Here is a 21,852-nt window from a genome sequence, read left to right on the forward strand (position 1 = left end):
ACCGCAGTACGCGTTGTAGTTGAGATTGTGTACATTTAAGATAGGGAGAGGTATGGCTTAGGGAGGGGAACCATTCGTTTGTATATAAATTTTGGGTGGGGGAACGAAGTGGGTACCTTTTTTATTCGGGAGGAGATTTTTTCCATATTCTCTCCCCCCCCCCTGAATGTGGGAGGCTGGGGAAAAAGAGAGAGAGAGAGGAGAGCGATGGAGAAGGAGGAGAGGAGGTGGATGGAGGAACGTTTGTGGGGGAGAATGTTAGGGGAAAGATCTGAGGATGTTGGTTCGGTTGGGTTGGAGTAAAGTTTTCGGGATACCTCGAGATATCTGGTGTTCCGCTCTGTTCTGTTCTGCTACAACTCTGCCAACCAACTTCAGATAGCTTCGGTCTGTCGTAAGGTGCGTTAACGCTCCCGTCGGTCCGCTATTATAGTGTGTATCTCGTGTATCTTAGTATTCATTCAAAGGTATAGCTAGCTAGCTCCCCTGGCGGCGTGAATGTTGCGTTGCCTTCGTTATTTCTTCAAGAGAGTGGTCTAGGAGGATTTTAAAATTTTTTCCCTCGACTCGGTTGGCTCTTCAAGGCGCGTTTTTTAGAGTTTTATAGAAGATTGAACCCCCGTTGAAGTCACGATTTTGTTCGCCAACGAGTTTTTTCTCGTCATATATAAATTTTTTTGCTCCGTGAGATTTTAGAATCAACTTCTTAAAAATATATATATTGTGCCGTGCTTAAAATTTGACGTGGAATTCAACAATTTTGTTCTTTTAATTCTTCACCTGAAGGAAAAATAATTTTTTTGAAATTCGAGTATATTTGTGTTTCGTTTGTGTGATCGCAGGATAATAATAATAATTGGTGATTTGTTTAATTTTGATTGAAGAAATACATCGTCGAATATGAATTCAACATTGGATTGCACCTATTCTTCCATTAGATAAGTGTTGATTGAAATTTACACAACATGTCGTGGGTGAAAATTCGGTTGTAAAAAAAAGCGAGGTTTTCGTGATCATTTTTTCTTTGGATAATATCAACGATTTTTAAAGAGAAGAAAATGAAGAATTCGGTTTTGTTTCTGACGATTTTGACTCTGCAGTTGTCGAGGTATTGTTGGGCCTCTGGTTTTTTCGAGCTTCAAGTATTAGGTTTGCAAATATATCGCGGGGAACTTATAGACGGTACTTGTTGCGGAGGTCATCGGCGTTCTTCCGACGGTAATTGTCAGTTGCCATGCCAAACTTACTTTAACTTGTGCTTGAAGGAATACCAGTCCCAAGTGACGGCAAATGGACCGTGTACCTTCGGCAACATCTCAACCGGCGTCGTAGCCGGTAACTCGTATTCCGTACATTCCGACAACGAAGTGGTTCTCAAGTTGCCTTTCAGTTTTAGATGGACGGTGAGTTTGATTTTCTACTTAATTCTTAATACGTTAGCTTTTATTTAACTTTTAACAAACTTTTGTTTGACTTAACAACTTTAAGAAATTTTTTGACAATCCAAATTGTACACACGCACGTGTTTATAGAGTAATGATTTATTTCAGAAGTATGTTAATTGAAGTTTTTAATTTCGGTGCTGTTGGTATGATTGACAGACTGACAGTGGGTTGTTTCCGGTTACTGGAAATTAATATCCGCTTTGAGGAAATAGTTTTAATTCAATTTCCCTAATTTCGAAATAAGTGAAAAATAATTTCCATTATTTCAAAAATTCAAAAGGATATTGTCCGAGGGGTGAGTCACTCTGAGTTATTGGTGTACCTTAAATTGAACCAAATGAAACCCAATTTTGACAGCCTGACCCCTAATTGAACCTAACCTAATTAAAACCCTAATCAAACCTAATTTACACCCCAACTAAAATCTAAACCTAACCTAACCTAACCTAACACACCAAGTTAGACGTCTTGTCTTTAAAAATACTTCGATACTGCTAACTGATCAATGTACTATCTGATAGTGATTAGCTCCTCGAATCGATATTAGTAAAAAATCCAATTATAACGAAAACAAAATTTAAAATTTACTTCAATTAACATACTTCCCACTATACCTTTCAAATCTATTGATACCAATACCAACCAGTTTGGTAGTAAATTTATTTTCAAAAACGTACGTCCCTACCCTATTGTTAAATTTGACACGTTGCCGTTCAAGTTTATTATAAAAAAACCCGAGATATTCGTCGTTAATAATTTAAAAGAAAATATTTCCTTTTGAAGTTTGCAATCAGAAGCTAATTTTCTAATTTTCCTTATGTAGCCTACCCCTCCCTGTAAATTAACTAAAACTTTTCGCCCACCCTTCAAATTTCTTTCAAGCCCTTTCTCTCCATTAGACAATTGTGTTATATCTTGGGTTTGATTGATTATACTTAGACTCAGTGTCTATAGTAGTTGTTATATTTTTGCTTAATCGTAAGCTAGATTTCTTAATCCACTTCGTGACGAGTTAAAAAGAATTAAAAAAACGTCCATTATATTTATATTTATATGCTTTAAGACTTTTGCTAAAACCCTTTTTAACTTACAACAACAATGGGTTCTTTCATCAAAAAACCACATGCAATCCGTATTACGGATCTTTTGCCCAAACAAGCTACGTAAACTTAATGTTTATATTAAAATACAAATACAGAAGTTCTTAAAAATCTGTAATCTTATCTATGGCAACCTTTTTTATATTTCTTCTTGAACGTTTCTCAAAATTCGCACGGATCTTAATTCTGTTTTATCAGTAAATGTTTTATTCGCTTTTATTATTCCGGTATAACTTAAGACAATCTGCTGCGAGTGCGAGTAATGATATCTTTCAATTATAGAAATTGTTCACACAAATGCAGGCAGGCCTTATTTGCTGATAAATAATAAATATGAAGAATGTGGTGTTAGTTTTTCACAGGCAGTTTCGCGTTTCAGCGGTTATGGTAATACGGGAAAATTTCGTTTCCGAGTTTTTGGGCTCTCAAATTTTTGGGAAAAGGGTTCAGTTTTGTAATTTAAATTAACCAATTCAGTTATAAATAGGGATGGCCGATATCGTAAATTGACCGATGTCGATGAACATATCGAAGTTTTACCAAAGGGATAGCGAATTTAACCGATTTATTTAAACTGCGCGAGAAAACCGATTATTTAACCCAATGAAACCGATCTTTAACGATTATTAACTGCTTTACCAAGCTATTTTCTACCGATCACCAACCGCTTTTTAGCTATTTTCAAGCAATTTTTACCGATTACCAACCGCTTTTTAGCTATTTTCAAGCAATTTTTACCGATTACCAACCGCTTTTTAGCTATTTTCAAGCAATTTTTACCGATTACCAACCGCTTTTTAGCTATTTTCAAGCAATTTTTACCGATTAACAACCGCTTTTGTACGATTATGAAGCAATTTTTACCGATTAACAACCGCTTTTGTACGATTATCAAGTGATTTTTACCGATCATCAACCGCTTTTTGTCGATTACCAACCGCTTTTTAGCGATTGTCAGTTAATAACTGTACAATAACTTCTAGAGTTACAATAATCGAACTAAACACCAAACCCTTTACCACCAGAAAAATTAAATCTTTCGCTATAGATACCTTAACTTGACACTGAACAGTATGATAGTTGGTCCAATCGTATTGCAATTGCTCCGTATTTCATCAGACAAGCCAACCAAGCCCTCAATTCCTAGAATATGAGCTTACATTTTCATCTACGTGTTCGATAAAATGTCCACAAGCACAACTTATACGAGATTGCGTTTGTGTTTTAAAGATTAGGGTTAAAGTTAGGCCTAATCCCAAGGACTTAAGATATAGTAGACATCTTTATTTTCGTTACGGGGGCTATCTAAGATGAAATTTTTTAATAAGAATTATTCTTAAAACCCAGCCAAGGGAAAAACTTAGTGGTTCGTATCGTAACTTGGTTTTTTACGGTGAGAAAGGACCACTCCCATCATGGGAAGACTTCATACGTATTAGCCTTATATACTATATACTTTCAAAGAATTTTCTGACTTTCTTAAGGGAGGGTGGTTAAGTTTTATCCGAAAGTTATAGCTACATGGAAATATATTCCGAAAAATTTCAATCCCCCTTAGGATACAGGGTGTTTATGAAAGATTTGTCATGCAGCAATCGAAAATGTAATTTCTATCTCTATTTTGTCGTCCGGGTCACTGTTTTCGCGTTATGTACGTAGTATTTTACGGATGACCCCTTAAAATTAATTAGGAAACTGAGCATTCAAAGATTTCTAATTTAATTAAGGGGTCGTCCCTAAAACACCCAATCAAATCATAACTTGAAAATGGTGCATAACGATTTCGAGTTGAAACTGCAGTTTTATGACATTTTGCCGTCCGAACCACTGTTTTTGAGTTATGATTCGAGTCTTTAACGGATGACCCCTTAAATTTAACATTAGAAACTGAAATAAAGTACTAATTTAATCAAGGGGTCATCCCTAAAACACTCATCAAATCATAACTTGAAAACGGTGCATAACGATTTCAAGTCTAAAATGTAACATCTATGACATTTTTCTGTCCGAGCCACCGTTTTCAAATTCAGATTGATTGATGATCCCTTAAATACACTATATTAATTAAGGGACCATCCTATAAACACTCAAATCATAACTCGGAAAACAATGGCCCAAACGGCAAAATTGAGATAGAAGTAGAAGTTACAGTTTCGACTCAAAATTGATTTTCCAAAGAACATGCAGATCCCCTTAATTTCTGATAGACCTTTCATAAAACACCCTGTATTTTTATAATAGAAACAGCGCTTAAGTTTAGGCCTCGCCTGCACCCGTTTTTTATACGTAAGAGAAACTGTATTTTAAAAACTTGCTCTTTATAAGGCATATCAAGTTGCTGCCCATGTCTACACCCAAAATTTTCAGTTTTCATTTTACTTTTTTTCTTTATTCTCCTTTGCAATGCGTTGCATCTACGATGAGATGGCCATTTTTACTTTAATCTGTCTCTAATGGTTGATAGACCAGTTTTATGAATTAAAAGCTCTTAGATATTTGCTCACGATAAATGTAATAATAATGTAATTAAATGGCTCGGTGCTTTAAGCGTTTGTGGTTTGTATTAAAAGGGAGGGTTTAATGCGTGTTTTATTTCGGTTAGTCAACGGTAAAATTAGGCTTAGTTAAACGTCGGAATCTGTGTTTAAATCGCATCGTAATGATTTAGGCCTTGCACGAGGGTTGAAGGATGATTTGTTTCAAACGATTGAATTAACCCTAAAATTAGGCTAAACAATATGGTAGACATGAACTCTCGCTTTAAAATACGTGACAACTCATATTTAGGCTTAACACGCTTTGCTTTTAAACTAGTTCAATTGGATTAGTCAATGAAATTAATCTTAAAATTAGGCTTAATACACTTTTAAATGCTCATAACCTTTGAACCTAGTTCCGTTAAAAAGTTAGGCTTAAATTAACAGACCAACCTTTTAATTTAATAAAAAGTAATATTAATTTTAGTGAATCATACGAAGCAATTAACTCTAAAATTAGGCTTAACGTATTCGTGTTATACACTTTTAAATGTAGATAACCTTTGAACTTAGTTCCATTAAAAGTTAGGCTTAACAGACCAACCTTTTAATTGAATAAAAATAATATTAATTTTAGTGAATCATATGAAACAATTAACCCTAAAATTAGGCTTAACGCATGCCGTGTGAACCACTCGAACCTGATCTGAAACTGATTAAAATATTGTTCATAATCAAATAATGAATGAACAGTATTTGAAGATACTCAAGTATTTTAACTTTCCCACAAACGTTTGCCATATTCTCGAAATCTGCAGCACTACAATAGTTTTGGAAAAAGTTAGTTTTTTTATGCCTTGGCATTATTTTTAGCTAGTTTTCTCACACAGCTATGATAGTATACGGTCTGAGAAGATTGTGTTCTGTTTTGTTTAGTCTATAAGAACGGTTGGCGCGAACTCCAAACACAATCTGAGCTGCTGCTATAGCCTTCAAGCCAGTACATATCCCAACATTATTATAGTCTGCCGTGTCCTATAGTATCTCCTCGATATTATGCACTCTTCTCGATGTGTTTTGTTTAGAATAGAGTATATAGCTTAGTATAGTAGTAGCGTTTGTTTCAATTCCATTGGTTAGTGTATAAAAGGTGAGGGCTGTGTTACAAAGATGTGTATAAGTTGGGGAAGTTTCATATTGAAACGACTTCGGTCTTCGGAACATTGATAAGTTATCTGGTTTGGTTTCGCTATACAAGGAGAAACTTCTAATTCTAGTACACGTTTTTTCTTGTGTTTAAACTTAACGAAATTAAAACAAATTAAACGTAACTATCACAAAGTTAACTTAATGGTTTTATAAGTGTTTTTTATTAGTTGTTGATCGAAAACCGCCTTCGAAAACGTGTAGTTTAAAATGTTTTCACATTCAAATTAGGTTTAACACTTAGACTTGTATTTCAAAAATAAATTTCAACTTAGGGCCACTACCCACCCATTTACCTTCAATCTCTTAAACTTTCTAATGATTTGGGATATAATAAATGGTTTAATCTAAAATATTTAAAGGTGGGTGGTTAAATAATAGAATTTATATTTAGAAACTGATTGGATTTGGTTAGGGTTAAAGAAAAACGGATGTAGTGTGTATATCATTTACCTCAGTTACCTGGCAGTGAAACCAAAGTGTAGCAATGTCTATTGAGAACTAAGAAACGTTGGAAAAGTAACTCGTGTACATCAATACAGACTCCCACGTTGATTTAGTTTTTCTTTTCATTTTTTAATTTTTTCTTTTTTAATTTCAATAAGTAGGTCGTAACTTTAATAGATGGTCAAGTGCTATGGTGTATGCACCTTTGTCGTCGGCTTGTTCTAACCAAATGTTACGGGGTGCCTCTAGTTTAACATAAGATATGTTCCATAAGTTTCACACTACCTATACAAGTTCGTAATGCTACTGAGAGATTTACAGCTCGAGTTAGTTCGAGAACGCAAAATAGAAGTCATACACTCGGTTGTTAATTTTGCAGGACTTCCATCTAGGTCCTATTTAGTCTGCATTACTAAGCCTTTGACAGCGCCTCACTAGGCGTCTTCGCTTTACCTCGAATATATGTCCTACCTCCCTCACTTCATGACAAGCTCCAGTTTCTAAGTTACCAGTGACAAACTTATGGGGAACATATCTTATGAACTTAAACCAAGTAGTTCCCGTGGTAAAGGAAGGACTGTCAATCAGTAAACGTTTGCGATGTGTGGGTGCACCTCTCTGTTTCACTCTTGAATGACTTAAGACTACGATCTGTCGGGCGTGTCTCGTCGCTTCTTTTATAGCTGTTTCGATTAGGTTTAAGTTGGTCCCAATATGACTTTACATCTTTGCGAAGGTTAGGGTTAAGTCTTGTGTAATGTTATCAAAGTGTGGGAGTATTTGACATCTTTCCTTCGATGTCTAATCCTTTTTTTCACCACTCTGTATACCGATTACTAAGCCACTCTTAAGATTGACCGAGGACCGAGGGCTAGCGGGGTTTTTGAATTAGGCTTAACTGTCTGACCATTTTAAGAAATGTTTATGGTATACTTTGGAAGCTTGTAACTTTGTTAATAATAGTCCGATTTTGGTGTAGTTTGTTTTAAATTGAAGCCCTAAATGTGTTTTATTTAAATAAGTAAGCTTAGTCGTACCGTTTTGTAAGATGTTTTTGTAATTAGCGTTTTTTTAAAACGGGGTTTCTGAATTAGGCTTAACTGTCTGTTCATTTAAGAATTGTTTATGGTATACTTTGGAAGCTTGTAACTTTGTTAATAATCGTCCGATTTTGGTGTAATTTGTCTTAAATTGAAGCTCTAAAAGTGTTTTATTCAAATTACTGAGCTTAGGCTTAACATTGTATAAGATGTTTCTTTAATTACCGTTTTTAAAAATACCTTGTTACATTGACACTCTTAATTTCCAATCATAAATTTACTTTCTGAATAGATATCTGATTCTGATGTAATAGATCTTAAATCGAAGATCTAAATCTACTCAATCCGAATATATGCTATAATATAATACATTAAGTAATAATAATTAGATTAGTTACTAATTAAGTAGCGTTATCTTACGATAATAAACACGATAAAAGCGGGCGACTCCTTGTTAGGCCACCCTGAGCTTGACGCATTGAATCTCTCCAGTCTGTAACATACATGGGTGCTAAAAGAGGGACCCCCTTCTTCTATGCATTCACCGGCCGTGTCGGACCCACCCCCGCGATTTTTCTTTTCATCAAAGAAACGTTAGATATAGCCGGAAACTCTTATAACTTGACTACATTCCTTCCTTAATTTAGTATACAACCCTCTATCTAACTCCACTGACAATTGACTCTGTCCTAATTCTCTACTTATCTTTTTAATTTCATGTTTCAAATTAAGAAATTGTCTAATATAAGACATTTTGGGTTAGTATCTCATAATAAAAATATTTATAAGAATTTGTTAATTATATTTTATTTTATTTAATTACAAGATTATACTAATTACGCTTCATCCGTGGGAAAGTTTAATTTTAGCTTTAGAGAGTAAATAAGAAAGAATTAATTACGCAATTAATAAGTTTCCTCTAATTTATTTATTTTATTTATTTATGGATAAATTTAGACTAAACCAAAACATTTCCTTTAAAAAAACGGTGGTTAAATAAAGAAACACATATTAACTGAAACTAATTCATTTATAACATGAATATTAATATTTAATTATTAAAGCTATATTTATATTATTTTTTAATTTGCAAGTATGGTTAGAAATAATTAAATGCATTTATTTAACACGGTTGTTAATTTAAGCAACTCATATTAACAAAAATTTAATTCGATTATAGCATGAATAAATTTTTAATTATTAAAGATATATTAATATTTTTTTATTTGCAAATATGGTTAGAAATAATTAAATGCATTTATTTAACACAGTTGTTAATTTAAGAAACTCTTATTAACGAAAATTAATTCGATTATAACATGAATATTAATATTTAATTATTAAAGATATATTAATATTATTTTTTTTATTTGCAAATATGGTTAGAAATAATTAAATGCATTTCCTTAACACCGTGGTTAAATAAAGAAACTCATATTAACTGAAATTTATTCACTTATAACATGAATATTAATATTTAATTATTAAAGATACTTGGTATATTTAATTTTTTTAATTAAGAAAAACCAAAATAATGAAAATAAAAATAATCAAATTCATTACTATAATATGTCCATAATTAAATAAAAAATATTCAAGAGATAATTTATTAAATTCATTATATAATTATAGGCCTAATAGTTTTATTCCCTTTTGTAAATAAGCTTTATTTAAAATTTTATGGAATATACTATATTCCGGGTATAAAGAAGAAACGCACGTCTTGTCTCTCATCCTAGATTTCATCTTCATTTCACGGTCCAGCGAAGTTTAGGGTCGATTCAATATTTCTGTAAAATTTCATACCTATATACCTAAAGGATACCTTATTATTCACTCTTTTTTTTTTTCTTATATTATCCCAAATTGGTACGAAAAATCACCCCCTTTACCGAATAAGGCCCCATATGCTCGTCCTAACGGAACGAAACCAAAATTTTATATTTAGGCATAATATAAATCCCAAGCAAAATTTAATAATACACCCATATCACGGTATTCCATACCCCCTTTTTTTAAAAAAAAGAAAAAAGAAATTTTATGAATAGAAAATTTGGGTTCTCAAGAAATCAGACTGTTTTGATGAGGTTCACTACCCTATATATTTTTTATGCTTAGAAATTTGTAGTGTCATACCGTTTTAGGCTAAGGTTATTGGGAAGGGTTTAAAATTTATTGTATTTATTAAGTAGATTACCGTTTTATTGGTAATTAAGAGTAATTTAACAAGTTAAGTGCTCTAGATTACCTTTTTTGTGATTAAGAGTAATTTAATAATTTTTAAGTGCACTAGATTTCCTTTTTATTGGTAATTAAGAGTAATTTAATAATTTTTAAGTGCACTAGATTTCCTTTTTATTGGTAATTAAGAGTAATTTAACATTTTTCTAAAGTGCTCAAATTTCTGAAGTATTGTTAATTTGCTATTATAAAGTTTTTGTATCATAAAAACTGGTAGTGTTTATCGGTAATTGGCAAATCAAGCGTTACTAACAGAGATACAGACAAAGTTGAGTGGTGGTAAAAAGTGATTTTTATCACCATATGAAAATTTTCGTCTAAAATAATAGAAAAATAACATAATATTAAAGTAGAGCTCTGATTGGTCGACCAAAGAAGGTAGAAAAGGCGAGACATGTCCTAAACATAATACTTGACCAGTCCCTAATTACTTTCTGTTATTTTATTTAACTTAGATTTTTTTATACACCTACAAAAAATGTGAACTATAGAAAGAATTTTATAGGGTAGTTAAGCTTAGGATAAAACAGTATATTTATAACACTCTCTTGAATTGCGGCTAAAATACAAAATAGCTGAGCTTCGTGTCTATTGGTATTTTAGTATCGTACCCATATACTTTCTCTGTTATAAGATTTGCATGATATTACCATGGATAATAAGATAGCTCCCCATTGAGAGCATAAATAAAACATCATAAATCCTTCGTTTAATTCTTTTATACGCCGGTAGGGGGATTCCCTGTAGAAAAAAAAACCCTCCCGGGATTTCGGCACCACCTATAGATTTCCAGTAAGAAATATGCGGGTAATTCTTATACGCCAGTTTAGTTTGATAACCAAAATAGAAACAATGAAAGGAAAGGTAAGCTATATACCATTGTACAATTCAAAGCCTCGAGGAGACTTGAACTTAGGCCTTGGCACGAATTAGCTTAATTCGATTAAATATATCTGTTGAGAAAATCCCCTAAAATATTTCGTTTATTGTAATGAGTTCAAAAATATACGAGGAACTTATACAAAAATAAAAACCCTTCGAAGGACATATTTTACCATGCCAAAATTCTACACCATAAATCAGATACGTATTTTTTTTGTTTTTTTTTTTGGTACCAAATTCTAAATTACTTCTAATAATTTTAGTCCACATATTCCCGTAGCCTTCCGGTTGTTTCAGTTAAAATAACGGTTTTTTTAACACAAATTGCGGCATTGTTTTCTCTTGTAGCCTAATTGGTTCCGCGCGAAACGCAAAGCTCTCGACACGATCCAAAAATCACACACCGTAACGCGTGCATTATGGATGTGATGTCATTAAGCCTTGGTTATTGACAGTTACTTCCCTTTGACACTGTTAAATGCAATAGGACATAACACACGGTCCCATTAGGCCTAAATTTGTTGTGTAGAAATTATGGTTTAACCACAGCGACGCATGTGTGACGTGTCAATTGATTTTTGTTCGCCGGGAGAGAATAATGTAATAGTCAAAGGCTTAGGTGATTGAGTTACCCAGAAATGCATTGCAGGGTCTTCCAAGCCTTTATCTTCATTAACTAACCTCTTTCGTACACCGTACTATGTGATATATATGTTAGAAAAAGAGTTGAAACGAAGTTATGCCAAATATGATAATGTCACCCGGTCCGTTGTTCTAAATTTGGATCTTAACTTCTTAACCCTAAATATTTTCCCGCCTTTTTCAGTTCACTCTCGGCCACGGCTATTAGTTTACAACTTTAGTCCCCGTCGTCGCTTATGTCCTGCACTCTATGCCAATGACAGATTACCCCTAAGAAAAATGTGTAACCCTTGGTTAACTAAATCCTTAATATTGTATGTGTGTTATTGTGTCTAAGTTAATTGTACAATAAGGAAAAATAATTTAAATTTTAAAGTTCAGTTCAGGTTTTTTTAAATTTTTGATACCATGCCAAGTTGAATTTGGTCTGGTTTGATAGCGGCCAAGGTGGAGTAGCGAGAGCGCTTGCTTTAGTCAATGATTATATTTTTAATAACGAGTTCAATTTTTTAAAAGTTTTAATTTTGCTTTCGAACAATTATCTAAGCCAGGAATGACCTATTATTTTGTCGCAAATTATAAAGTTCCCACCCCCAACTGAAAGTTGTTGGTCAAATTAAATTGCGGGGTCTTCAAATAAGCAACACCCTTTTTGTAATTATCCAAATATAACAATACCTCACGAATGAACTGAACTATATGATGGATAATTACTAGTGTTTACGTCACTAGACTAAGGGGTGGGATTTATCGAAATTATTAGATAGATTTTGACCGAGGCTTAACAACGTGCAATTCTCAACAATAGGGTGTGGTGATGGTAATACGTGTGTGCATGCATGCGCTACTCAAAGTTGTAATAATCAAAGGGTGGATGCTGTAGTTTGCAAAGACCAGGTCCCGAGTTGGTGCAGTGCATTGTGGGTGATGTTATATTTTGTAGTAGGGTTTGTATATTAGGGGGATGTCGAGATTTGTTCGCGGCGCATTTTAATTATATCCCGTGAGGCCTTGCGCGTGATTTTTGCCCTTAATTCCATTGGGACTTTCGGCAATATTTTTCATCAGGGGGCCCCAAAGAGTTACACATCATTTTTACCATAAATACAAATGTATTCTTAATTTGGGATGAACTTGAAGTTGTACAGCTCGTTTATCTACCTGAATGTAATGAAGTTTTTACTGATCACCTGGTTTTTCTTCCCATTTCCTACGCTTTACTCTACATTGTTTCTAATTGAAGAGACATTTTCCCCATCCCATTCCGGGCCGGGTTGAAATTGTGAATCCTTTAATTGTGGGTGTTGCCTAAAGCACGAATACCATTTGTGTATAATCATAATAATGGCTTGAAAAAGGGGTGACTCTTGCAGCATGCAGCTTCGGTTTTGATCATTCTCTGTTTTAATAATAAAATCAATGACCATCAAGTAAACCCAGGCCGGCTGTTTTTATATATATCATCACCCACGTGATTGAACCATCCCTTAAAGGGATAGTTGCATTTTATTTAGGGGTGTACCCAAGGCGAGTAGAACTAGAAACAACTGAAAGTGAGATGGGCATGCGTGGATGCAAATTGGTTCAGAGCTAATGAAACATATTAACTGTCCTCGTGGTATACTTTGGGAAATATTGATTGCGTATGAATACAGTTGAACGAGGGCAAACCGCATCACTTTTACCAACCGGGTTTGCACCATAGAGGATATACAGTAGAGGAGTGGATACTTTAGTCTTTACCAATGCATAATGGAATATTTTGCGACATTTTTACTAATCATTTCTTCTTCCCCATTGGGTGATTGATTACCTTCTGTACAAGACATATCATTGGTTGAAGAATGTCTCCAGTTTAACTGTATATCCTCCATGGAGGCGGGGAGTGATATTTTGACAAAGGTAATCAGTAATCACGTGTCTACCAAGAAACAGAGTGCCCTCGGAAGTACCTCCAAAAAATTTAACTAGAACTGAATACAACAACTGCATCTACTCCTCTACTGTATATCATCTATGTTTTATGTTTGCATTGCGAAATCTATGATACGTACCAAAGAAGTAGAGATCAAAGACAGTAAATTACTTTTTTATGATTTTAAGCGGCTATCACTTTAATATAAAAATTTATCCACACCCTTTTGGTGGGGTTTTGTTTAGTAGTAAGAAAGGCTAACTAGTTAGACAAAATTTTTACTAACCTAATGAAAATTGAGGGGCCTTTGTATTTTGCTCAAGGGAACAAGCAGCGACGCACGCTTTGGCTTGTTCATATGAAGTCTCTTGGGGATTCTGTTTTTGATTAAGCGCTTGTCATAATGGGTGATAATTGCTTTTCGCAACCATGATCATCATCATCTCTCTGACTAAAATGGGAGGAGTTTAACTAGACAAGCTTAGCTTGTGTTATTTGAAAAGATTGCGGGTGTTTTGTTGTCACGCGTCGTATATACCTTTTCAAATTTAATTGTATTGGGAGGTGTTAGAGTTAGTAGAGAGAGCCTATAGCTTTTCAATCAATTTTGTCGTCTTTTTTAGAATGCATTCTATGTTGTTTTAATTATTAACAAAGTTTTAAAATAAAATGATGGATTATCACGATTTTTAGGCCTAATTTTACTGATATTGTTATCAGTTCAAATGAGTAGATTTTAAATTCTGTGGGTGTTTGAATCGTGTTTTTTGTAAATCAATATTTTAATTTTCGAAACCAATTTGATTAATTGAAAAACTTTGAATAGTCGAGAATCTGATTAATCGGAACGAAATAACAAATAATCGGAAAGTAATAACAAATAATCGAACAATCTCCTCGTATAAAAACCTAATCAATTAAAAAAAAATCCAGTAAATTCTATTAATTAATGTCACAAGACTTATCAAAAATTTAATTTTCCGAACAAAAAATCTTTATGCAAATTCATTTTTCTGAAAACAATATTTGAATTGGAATGCTTTAAAATTCCGACAAATTTATTTCTGACAATAGATTATTAATCTACTTTAATTTATAACTTTACCAGGGATAGATTTAATTTTAGAAGTAGGAATGGAGAACGGTTAGTATTTACTTCAGTCCGACGAAAAGTTTAAATTATCTTATTGGCTCGCTTAAACTAAGTTTTGATGACGTTGCTGATCTATTCCTGCTTTACCCTAACCGTTCAAATAAATCGTTTCATCTTCCCTTTATGTTATTAAATAAAAATTGAATTAAAAATTAAACTCTAAATAGTTTACTCCCCTAGCCTAAATTCTCCCAAAAGTCAGTAGCACCCACCGCGCCGTAGAAAGCTCGGAATACTTGAAATATAATCAACTTTTTTTTTTTTTTGCTTTTATTATATTCAATTGTCTATGGGCAAACGGTCATGCACGGCCGGACCGCCCCGTTCCCTGCCAGATTTTTCCGAACACTAAATAATCAGAAATTTGAAGAAAAAAAATGAGGACAAATAAATACGCGAGCCGTTTCGCCCAATAATTATTACTGTACATAATTTTGCTTCATGATAGAAAACTGAAACAGGGGATTATAGAACATCAGAAGTAGATTACCACAAAGAAGTCAAGACTTTACTGTTTAATTACGAAGGGTCTATGAGAATTGTCTGGAAATTTTTGGATTTTGTTACGTAATGTTTAGAAGTTTATGGAGAAATAATTTTTAGCCGCAACATTCTGACTTTTCTACAAGTAAAAGTGGAAAAAATGGCTTTTTACGGCAGGGAAAACCTTTTAGAATCAGTGAATTTTGAAATTGTGGCAACCCAAGTCAGGGAATTTTGAATCAAAAATATGCGACAGCCCTTGTGAAGATAATTAAATTAGTGTTTAGTTGGTGATTCACGGTAATTTAAGTTTAACTTCCAAATGTTGAGCCCCAAAAACCGCTTAAATCATTTATGGACAACTCCCATATTCGAGCCATAACTTCGCGTTTATCCACTTCAATAAATATTAAATAATATTAAGCCAGAGAGTGGCCGGTGGTGGTGGTAAATTTAGGCTTAGTAACTTATGACTTTCTAACTACACCGATAACGCACGAAAAATATATAACGCTATCAGCTGCTGAAACGTGATTGAAAACGTACGCAAACCGCAGCTGGACCCCAAAAATTACCATTTATCTTGACATCAATATCAATAGGGTTAAACATTACCCTCTAACCTTCACCTCATAGACAAGTTACGTTCGTTTTGAACATAAGATAAAATCTGGCGCGGGGACGATGATGATCACGAGGTCTTATTAATTTTTCGGTTGTTGATTAAAAAAAAATTGGTAAAATTAATTTCGTAGAAAGTATTTTAGAGTTAATTAAATTATTCATTAAATATAATAAATATTTGATACGAAGATACTCATTAGTTAATTGGTTTTGTGTTAATTATAATTAGTTAGAATCTACAGATCATTGACTTCTAATTAAGAACTGAAAAATAAATTAAATTGAAACAAAATTTAACCTTCAAATAAAAAAATATATCTTATTTACTAAGTAATATGCCTATAATAATGATTTTTATTTTTTAATTGGAAAAATTTATATATACTAATTCACAAGAGTTATAAACATTAAATAAACGGTGCGATATGATTGGTTAGTTCTTTTCTAGTATAGGTAATGTCTATTTCCTGTCCAAGCCAATTAAATTGGAGAACATAGTGTCGCCAACCAGGTAACGCCGTGTAAAATAATTACAATTCTAATTATTATTTTTTTCATTCTGTCTAATACTAATTATAGTTATACCATTTTTATAACAAGCTACAACGTTCTAGAAAGAGATTTTTATATTACCTCGACTAATGAACTATGAGTTTTTATGTATTACTAAGAAATAACTGGAGAGGGGGGGGTAGTTATTGAGAAAAGGGGGGGGAACGAACAATTTAACTCCGCCATTATATACAAGTAGACTAATGAATTACGCATTAGTTTCTTTCCTAATCGTTAAAGATTACTGCCGGTAAAGTGTATTAAGTCTAGACAATGTCCCATGTATTTTAAGGTACCGGCCAAGAAAGATTTTTTTTTTTTGAAGTATGAGATTTATCTCTTTAAAGGGTCTGTAAGTGTAAAGAGTTATTGGCGAGTGGGTAAAAATTATCTGGAGTACGACATAGGCACGTGACTTAGGAAGGGCGTGGTTTAATGAAACTTGAGGCCTTTTCAGACAATACCACTTTTTGATTCGTTTATATGAGTCAACTTGAGTTGAGTAAACTAGTTGGGTCGTTTGAATAGAAGTTGGACCACAAAATTCAAAATTTATCACTGTCCAAATTTTGCTGACTCCACTATTTGACCCATCTAGTTGAGTCTAAAATTGTATCGTCTCAATGGCTTTTAGTTAGTTTTATTTCAAAAACTACAATACCACTTCGGGGAGGGAATTGGCACTGCAATCACGTTTAAAGCAAGGACTAGTCTTCCAGTCCCACTCCATGTAGAGTCTTTGTATCATGGATGGCGTCACGTGACGTATTTTCAATCATTTTCACCTACACACCGATGTCTATAACTTTACAGCACCTTTAGAAGGTTATAAATTTAGTGCAGCCGTTTTTATTGAGCGAAGTAAAGAAGAATTGTGAACTTTTATAAATTGAGGAGTTCAAATTAAGTTACAGATGTACAGGGTAGAAAACAGATTAAAAGGGTCATGGGTCACTTATACTTTGAACTTCTGAACTAATAAATACGCAGATTGGTATAGGCAACCTCGCTGTACATAAATCTTTGGCCTTTTTACATACATACATGTTGTGATGGTCGAATGGTCCAACAAGTGCAACTTTAAATACATTACTTACCGAAAATAATTTTTCTTTATTTTTTTTTTTACATTTTGCTTAAACTAAAACTAGTATTTCAAGTTGAAGTTTACACGCCATAGGCATATGTATGTATGTATGTATGTTTTTTTTTTTTTCATATTCTTTTTTATGGAAAACTTAATTCATTCCGAAATGAAACGTAGACTAATGTATTTGTAATGTGGTTAGAAATGCCTTGGTATTAGTTTCGAATAATGTAGCAAATTCCGGTTGATTAGTAAATTATATTATAGGAAAAAGATCAGCTTCCCCCGTAGGCGGTTGAAGATGTACCTGAATTAAAACAGCTCGCAGTTTCTTTTCTCTCTCTTTCTCTCTCTCTCGCTCGTCTTTCTTTCGTTCAAATGCGGGTCTGAACTTTCTCAAACAATTTCACGTTTCCGTTTAAATGTTAAGCTTAATTTTTTCTGTCGTTTTCCAGTCATGATACTTCCCCCTCTTTTTCTATCCATCTCAGAAGTAAATAAACTCAAAGATATCAATTATCAAGTTGATAAGATATGCTTCATAAGTATTCGTAATTCTAGAGACTTGCAGCTTGAGCTAGTTCGAGAACGACAAGCGAGAATTTCAGACTACACTCGGTGGTAAATTTTGCAGTTCATCTCCCCCTATTTAGTTAGTCTGTACTAAGCCTTTGACAGCGCCTATCTATGACCTACAAGCTCCAGTTTGTAACTAGTGACAAACTTATGGAACTTATCTAATGAACTTATTTGGTTCATGGGTTGCAGTCTTAGCTATAGACTGTTTAGGAATTAAGTTACAAAACAAATGACCCTCCTTTAGCTGACCCCTTAACTAGCTAACCAATCAGGGGGCTAATTCATAGCACTAGCGTCTGCTATTTTTCAAGTTTACTCAATTTTAAACCAAGGTAAAGATACTCAAGGTAATGTGTGAAATTAGTAACAAATGACCCTCTTCTGACCCCATTAACGAATCAGTAAATAGTTCTTGACATCGTCTGCTATTTCTCCTTCATTACCGCACAAACTCACGTTCACAGAAATCAAAACTAAACTTCACGGTGAGAAATTTATACACACATATTTTAAAATATTTGAATACTTCATGTTCATTTACTTAATGGAACCATATCGTAGAAAAGGTTAATGAATGAATGAAGTTAGTGTACTCATCTTCATTTAGAGCCGGGAAGGGGGGGGGGGGGTTGTAGAGAAGAGGATGGTAGTACAACTTCCACTACTACTATGGCAGCTAGTTCATTAGAGACATTTTTACTATATGTGGCGACGAAAATGAGTTGTCGTTCGATCGTCATTCAACGATAATTAAGGAGGAATAAATTTAAACCATCTTTCTCTGCTTGGATAATTACCCCGAAATTTTTAACTGCCTCTGGATATTTTTCAAGCTTTTGATGAGTTTAGCCAGAATTGCGTGCGAAAAAGTTCAGACAAAGTTGATTTGATTTGGTTTAGGTTTGTTTGTTTCTTGTGGTTTTTGTACTGTACCAATATAATTATTGAAGTTACATACACTTTTGTTTTGTTATAAACTAAGTCGAGTAACAACACTGTCTAGACAACGTAACATCTCTCAAGTTTGTTGCGGTTAGATGAAAAATGATCACGTGTGATTTTAAATTTTGATTAATGAATGCGAGTTCAAATTAAATTTAAACTTAGCGAAATTAAATGCAGAATCTGTTGCAACTCTGTGATCTCTTTAAGAGTGTTACTGTCCTTCGCGACATTTTAATCCAATAAATTCCCTTTATTTAACTTAGATTGACGACTGCAAGTTAAAATTAAATTTAAACTTAGCGACTACAATTCGAAATTAATTTTAAACTTAACGAAATTAAATGCAGAATCTGTTGCAATTGCAACTCTGTGATCTCATTAAGAGTGTTATTGTCCTTCGAAACATTTTAATCCAATCAATCCCTTGATTATTTTAATTAAAATTAGGCTTAATTAAAATATAAACGCGATAGATAACATGACCTTCCTCTCCTTTCCTCTCTCCTTACACACCAACCTCCCCCCTCTAAATTATGTGACGTAATCTATGAATGATCCCACACCTGTATGATAAGAAACTCGACGATGTTTTCACATCAATAATCAAGTTCTAGTACTACACCCAATCAACATACATACATATATTCCTTCGCTTGTGTAATTACGTCAACATAATTTCCGCATCTTCGGGCCTTTCCCGTCCTTAAAGAGTCCCACGATCTTAATTCTTAAAGACGGTATACAGTTTCCCACACACCTTAAGTGTACTGAGTGTATAAACTCCCTCTCCCAAACGTAAGATTATTTTATATCCCGTAAAAAAGTACTTGAGGCCTCCTTGCACCCGTCTGTAGGATTTCTTAACGACATGCTTTTGTATTTGTTAATAATGCAAATGAAACCAAATTTTATACAACCATGGAGCAATATTTAAGTAGACTTACACGTAATGCTATACACTTTAAAGCAACTTTATTTTCACCCCAATAAAATTACTCCATGTTATAAATTATTTCCTATACTTATACTTATCGGTATAAAAATCTTTTGAATTATGCAATTATTTCTTCAGTGTTAATTTTTCGTGTAATAAAACCTTACGCCAACTCCCTTGTTGCGAGATTTATAAGTAAAAAAAAAAAAAAACGCTACCTCATTTCAAATGAATAAATTTACTTTAAATATTCCGGAAGCTCTTTTTCATTATTACATATCTTCCTTAGAAATAAAGGAACGTCTTGAAACAATAAATAGTAATAAAAAAAAATGTCGTAGGGTGTATTGTAGAAGCTAAAAAAAAATTATCCCCACCCATAGCGACGGTTTTAATTGTTTCTAAAGGTCAAAGACAGAAATATGTTGCTGTATTTTTTTTCATAAACATTTTAATTCAAAATTTCACGGTGAAGTTCTAAGAACTCTTTTGTTAATTAAACGTTAATATTATTATTTTAATTAAATTTATTATTTCATTGTCGCGGCGGTATCGCACGTGTCGGAAGATGTTATGTTTTCTTCAAAGAACTATCTATTGTATACAGAAAAATGTTTCGAACATACATAACTTCTTCCTGGACCCCAAGAAAAGGTGAATAACCGTCCAGACATTTTCTTATTTTGTCATATTCGTTGTCTAGAAAGATATTTGACTGACATAATGTCCTAACTATCGTTAGAGAGATACTAGACTCGGGTGCAAAAAAAAACCCAAAGACGTAGGATAATTATCTATAAATATGGTCAAGTTCAATGGCGCATAAGGTTGGTAGGGTGCTTGTATTTTTGGGTGCAAGAACGAACTTGACTTGTAAGTAAGGAAAAAAGTCGGTCTTTTGTGACATGCATGATACGGTACGGTACAGAGGGTCCCATCGTGTCTTCTGTCCCGGGTGTTATGGTGGGTGACAATAGGACAGTAACCTTTTACGGGGGTGCGTTATTGACGGCGTTGTCTTTCTCTATTGATCTTTGGGCTGTTTGGATGGATACCCCTCATTTTGAGTCCCTTACTTGTAATCGTATACTATTCTAGGATGATGGTCTCCTCTCAATGCGAGTTCACGCCACACATGTTGTCTTTTTCGGACTTTTCGCGACAAACAAACGTTTTTAGTGTACTATCTTTTTGATTTCAGTTGTCCCCGCGTTTGATTCCTGTCTCTTGGGAGGCCCCGTTGACCCGTACCGACCTCTACCATGGAGGGCTTTAACCCAATACCCTTTTGTCCATTCTAGGACACCCCGTTTATTTATTTAAGTGATATCTTGTCGGCTTCTGTGAAGTCGCGTTGGGATACCAAACAAGGATCAACCCCATAGGAAGTATCCCTGGTTAACCATTGAAGGATTGAGTTAGCAAGCATGGGGTGCCATACTTCACGAAAATGACCAGCAAAGAGGTCGTTTTTGCCATTGAAGTTCAGGTTCCTTGCAACGTGCTCGTTAATGGAAGACAGGATGACCTACCTGTCCAAGATTTAGGCTGTAACAATTAAGACACCAAAAAATTCACAAAGGTTCCATTGGTGCATTAGTGTTTTTTTCACTGGATCTAGTTTGGTGCAGTAAAATATGGTTACCCCTGGGGCCAGTAACACAGACATAAAACGATATAACCATTGCCCAAGATGATATACCTGACAGGAGTTATTTTACTCGCAGATACATTTCACTTGCAAGTTACACTTAAACGAAGACTTGAAAACTTTCTTTCGAAACATATTTTAGTACGGTTTTTGACATGTTGGAACGAACTAAGTTTTTGGAGAATCATGATGGCCATGGATATAAAAATCTAAGACCTTATTAGCGAAGACTTCATAGGCAGCGTTTAAGATTTATGGCTCGTAAAAAACGTCCTGTTTAGAATGTGCGCGCTTTTCTTGAGTCTTCAAAAGAAAGTTTGAGCTTTTCTTAAAGGGATAGTTGCGTAGCTTGTAAACAGATCATTAAATTAAAGACGAAAGCCAACTATTTACTGCTTCTTAAATAGTCTTTGGTTGTGTGACATCTGGAAGATAAAACGACATACGTC

At 33.9% G+C, this 21,852-nt stretch overlaps 1 protein-coding gene across 1 annotated transcript in view; it reads left to right on the top strand.

The window, feature by feature from the left end:
• The first annotated feature begins 303 nt into the window (after positions 1 to 303).
• Positions 304 to 21,852, top strand: part of LOC149718387 (protein jagged-1-like) — a 94,497-nt gene continuing 72,948 nt past the window's right edge. The window contains exon 1 of the mRNA XM_089843944.1: positions 304 to 1,403. Within this exon, the coding sequence (XP_089700070.1) occupies positions 1,059 to 1,403 (345 nt within the window). The 5' untranslated portion in view covers positions 304 to 1,058. The remainder of the gene's footprint in view (positions 1,404 to 21,852) is intronic.

This window comes from Phalangium opilio, unplaced genomic scaffold, assembly GCF_054372755.1.
Source record: "Phalangium opilio isolate 3A_F unplaced genomic scaffold, DU_Popi_V2 ptg000002l_1, whole genome shotgun sequence".
NCBI classification, from domain to species: domain Eukaryota; kingdom Metazoa; phylum Arthropoda; class Arachnida; order Opiliones; family Phalangiidae; genus Phalangium; species Phalangium opilio.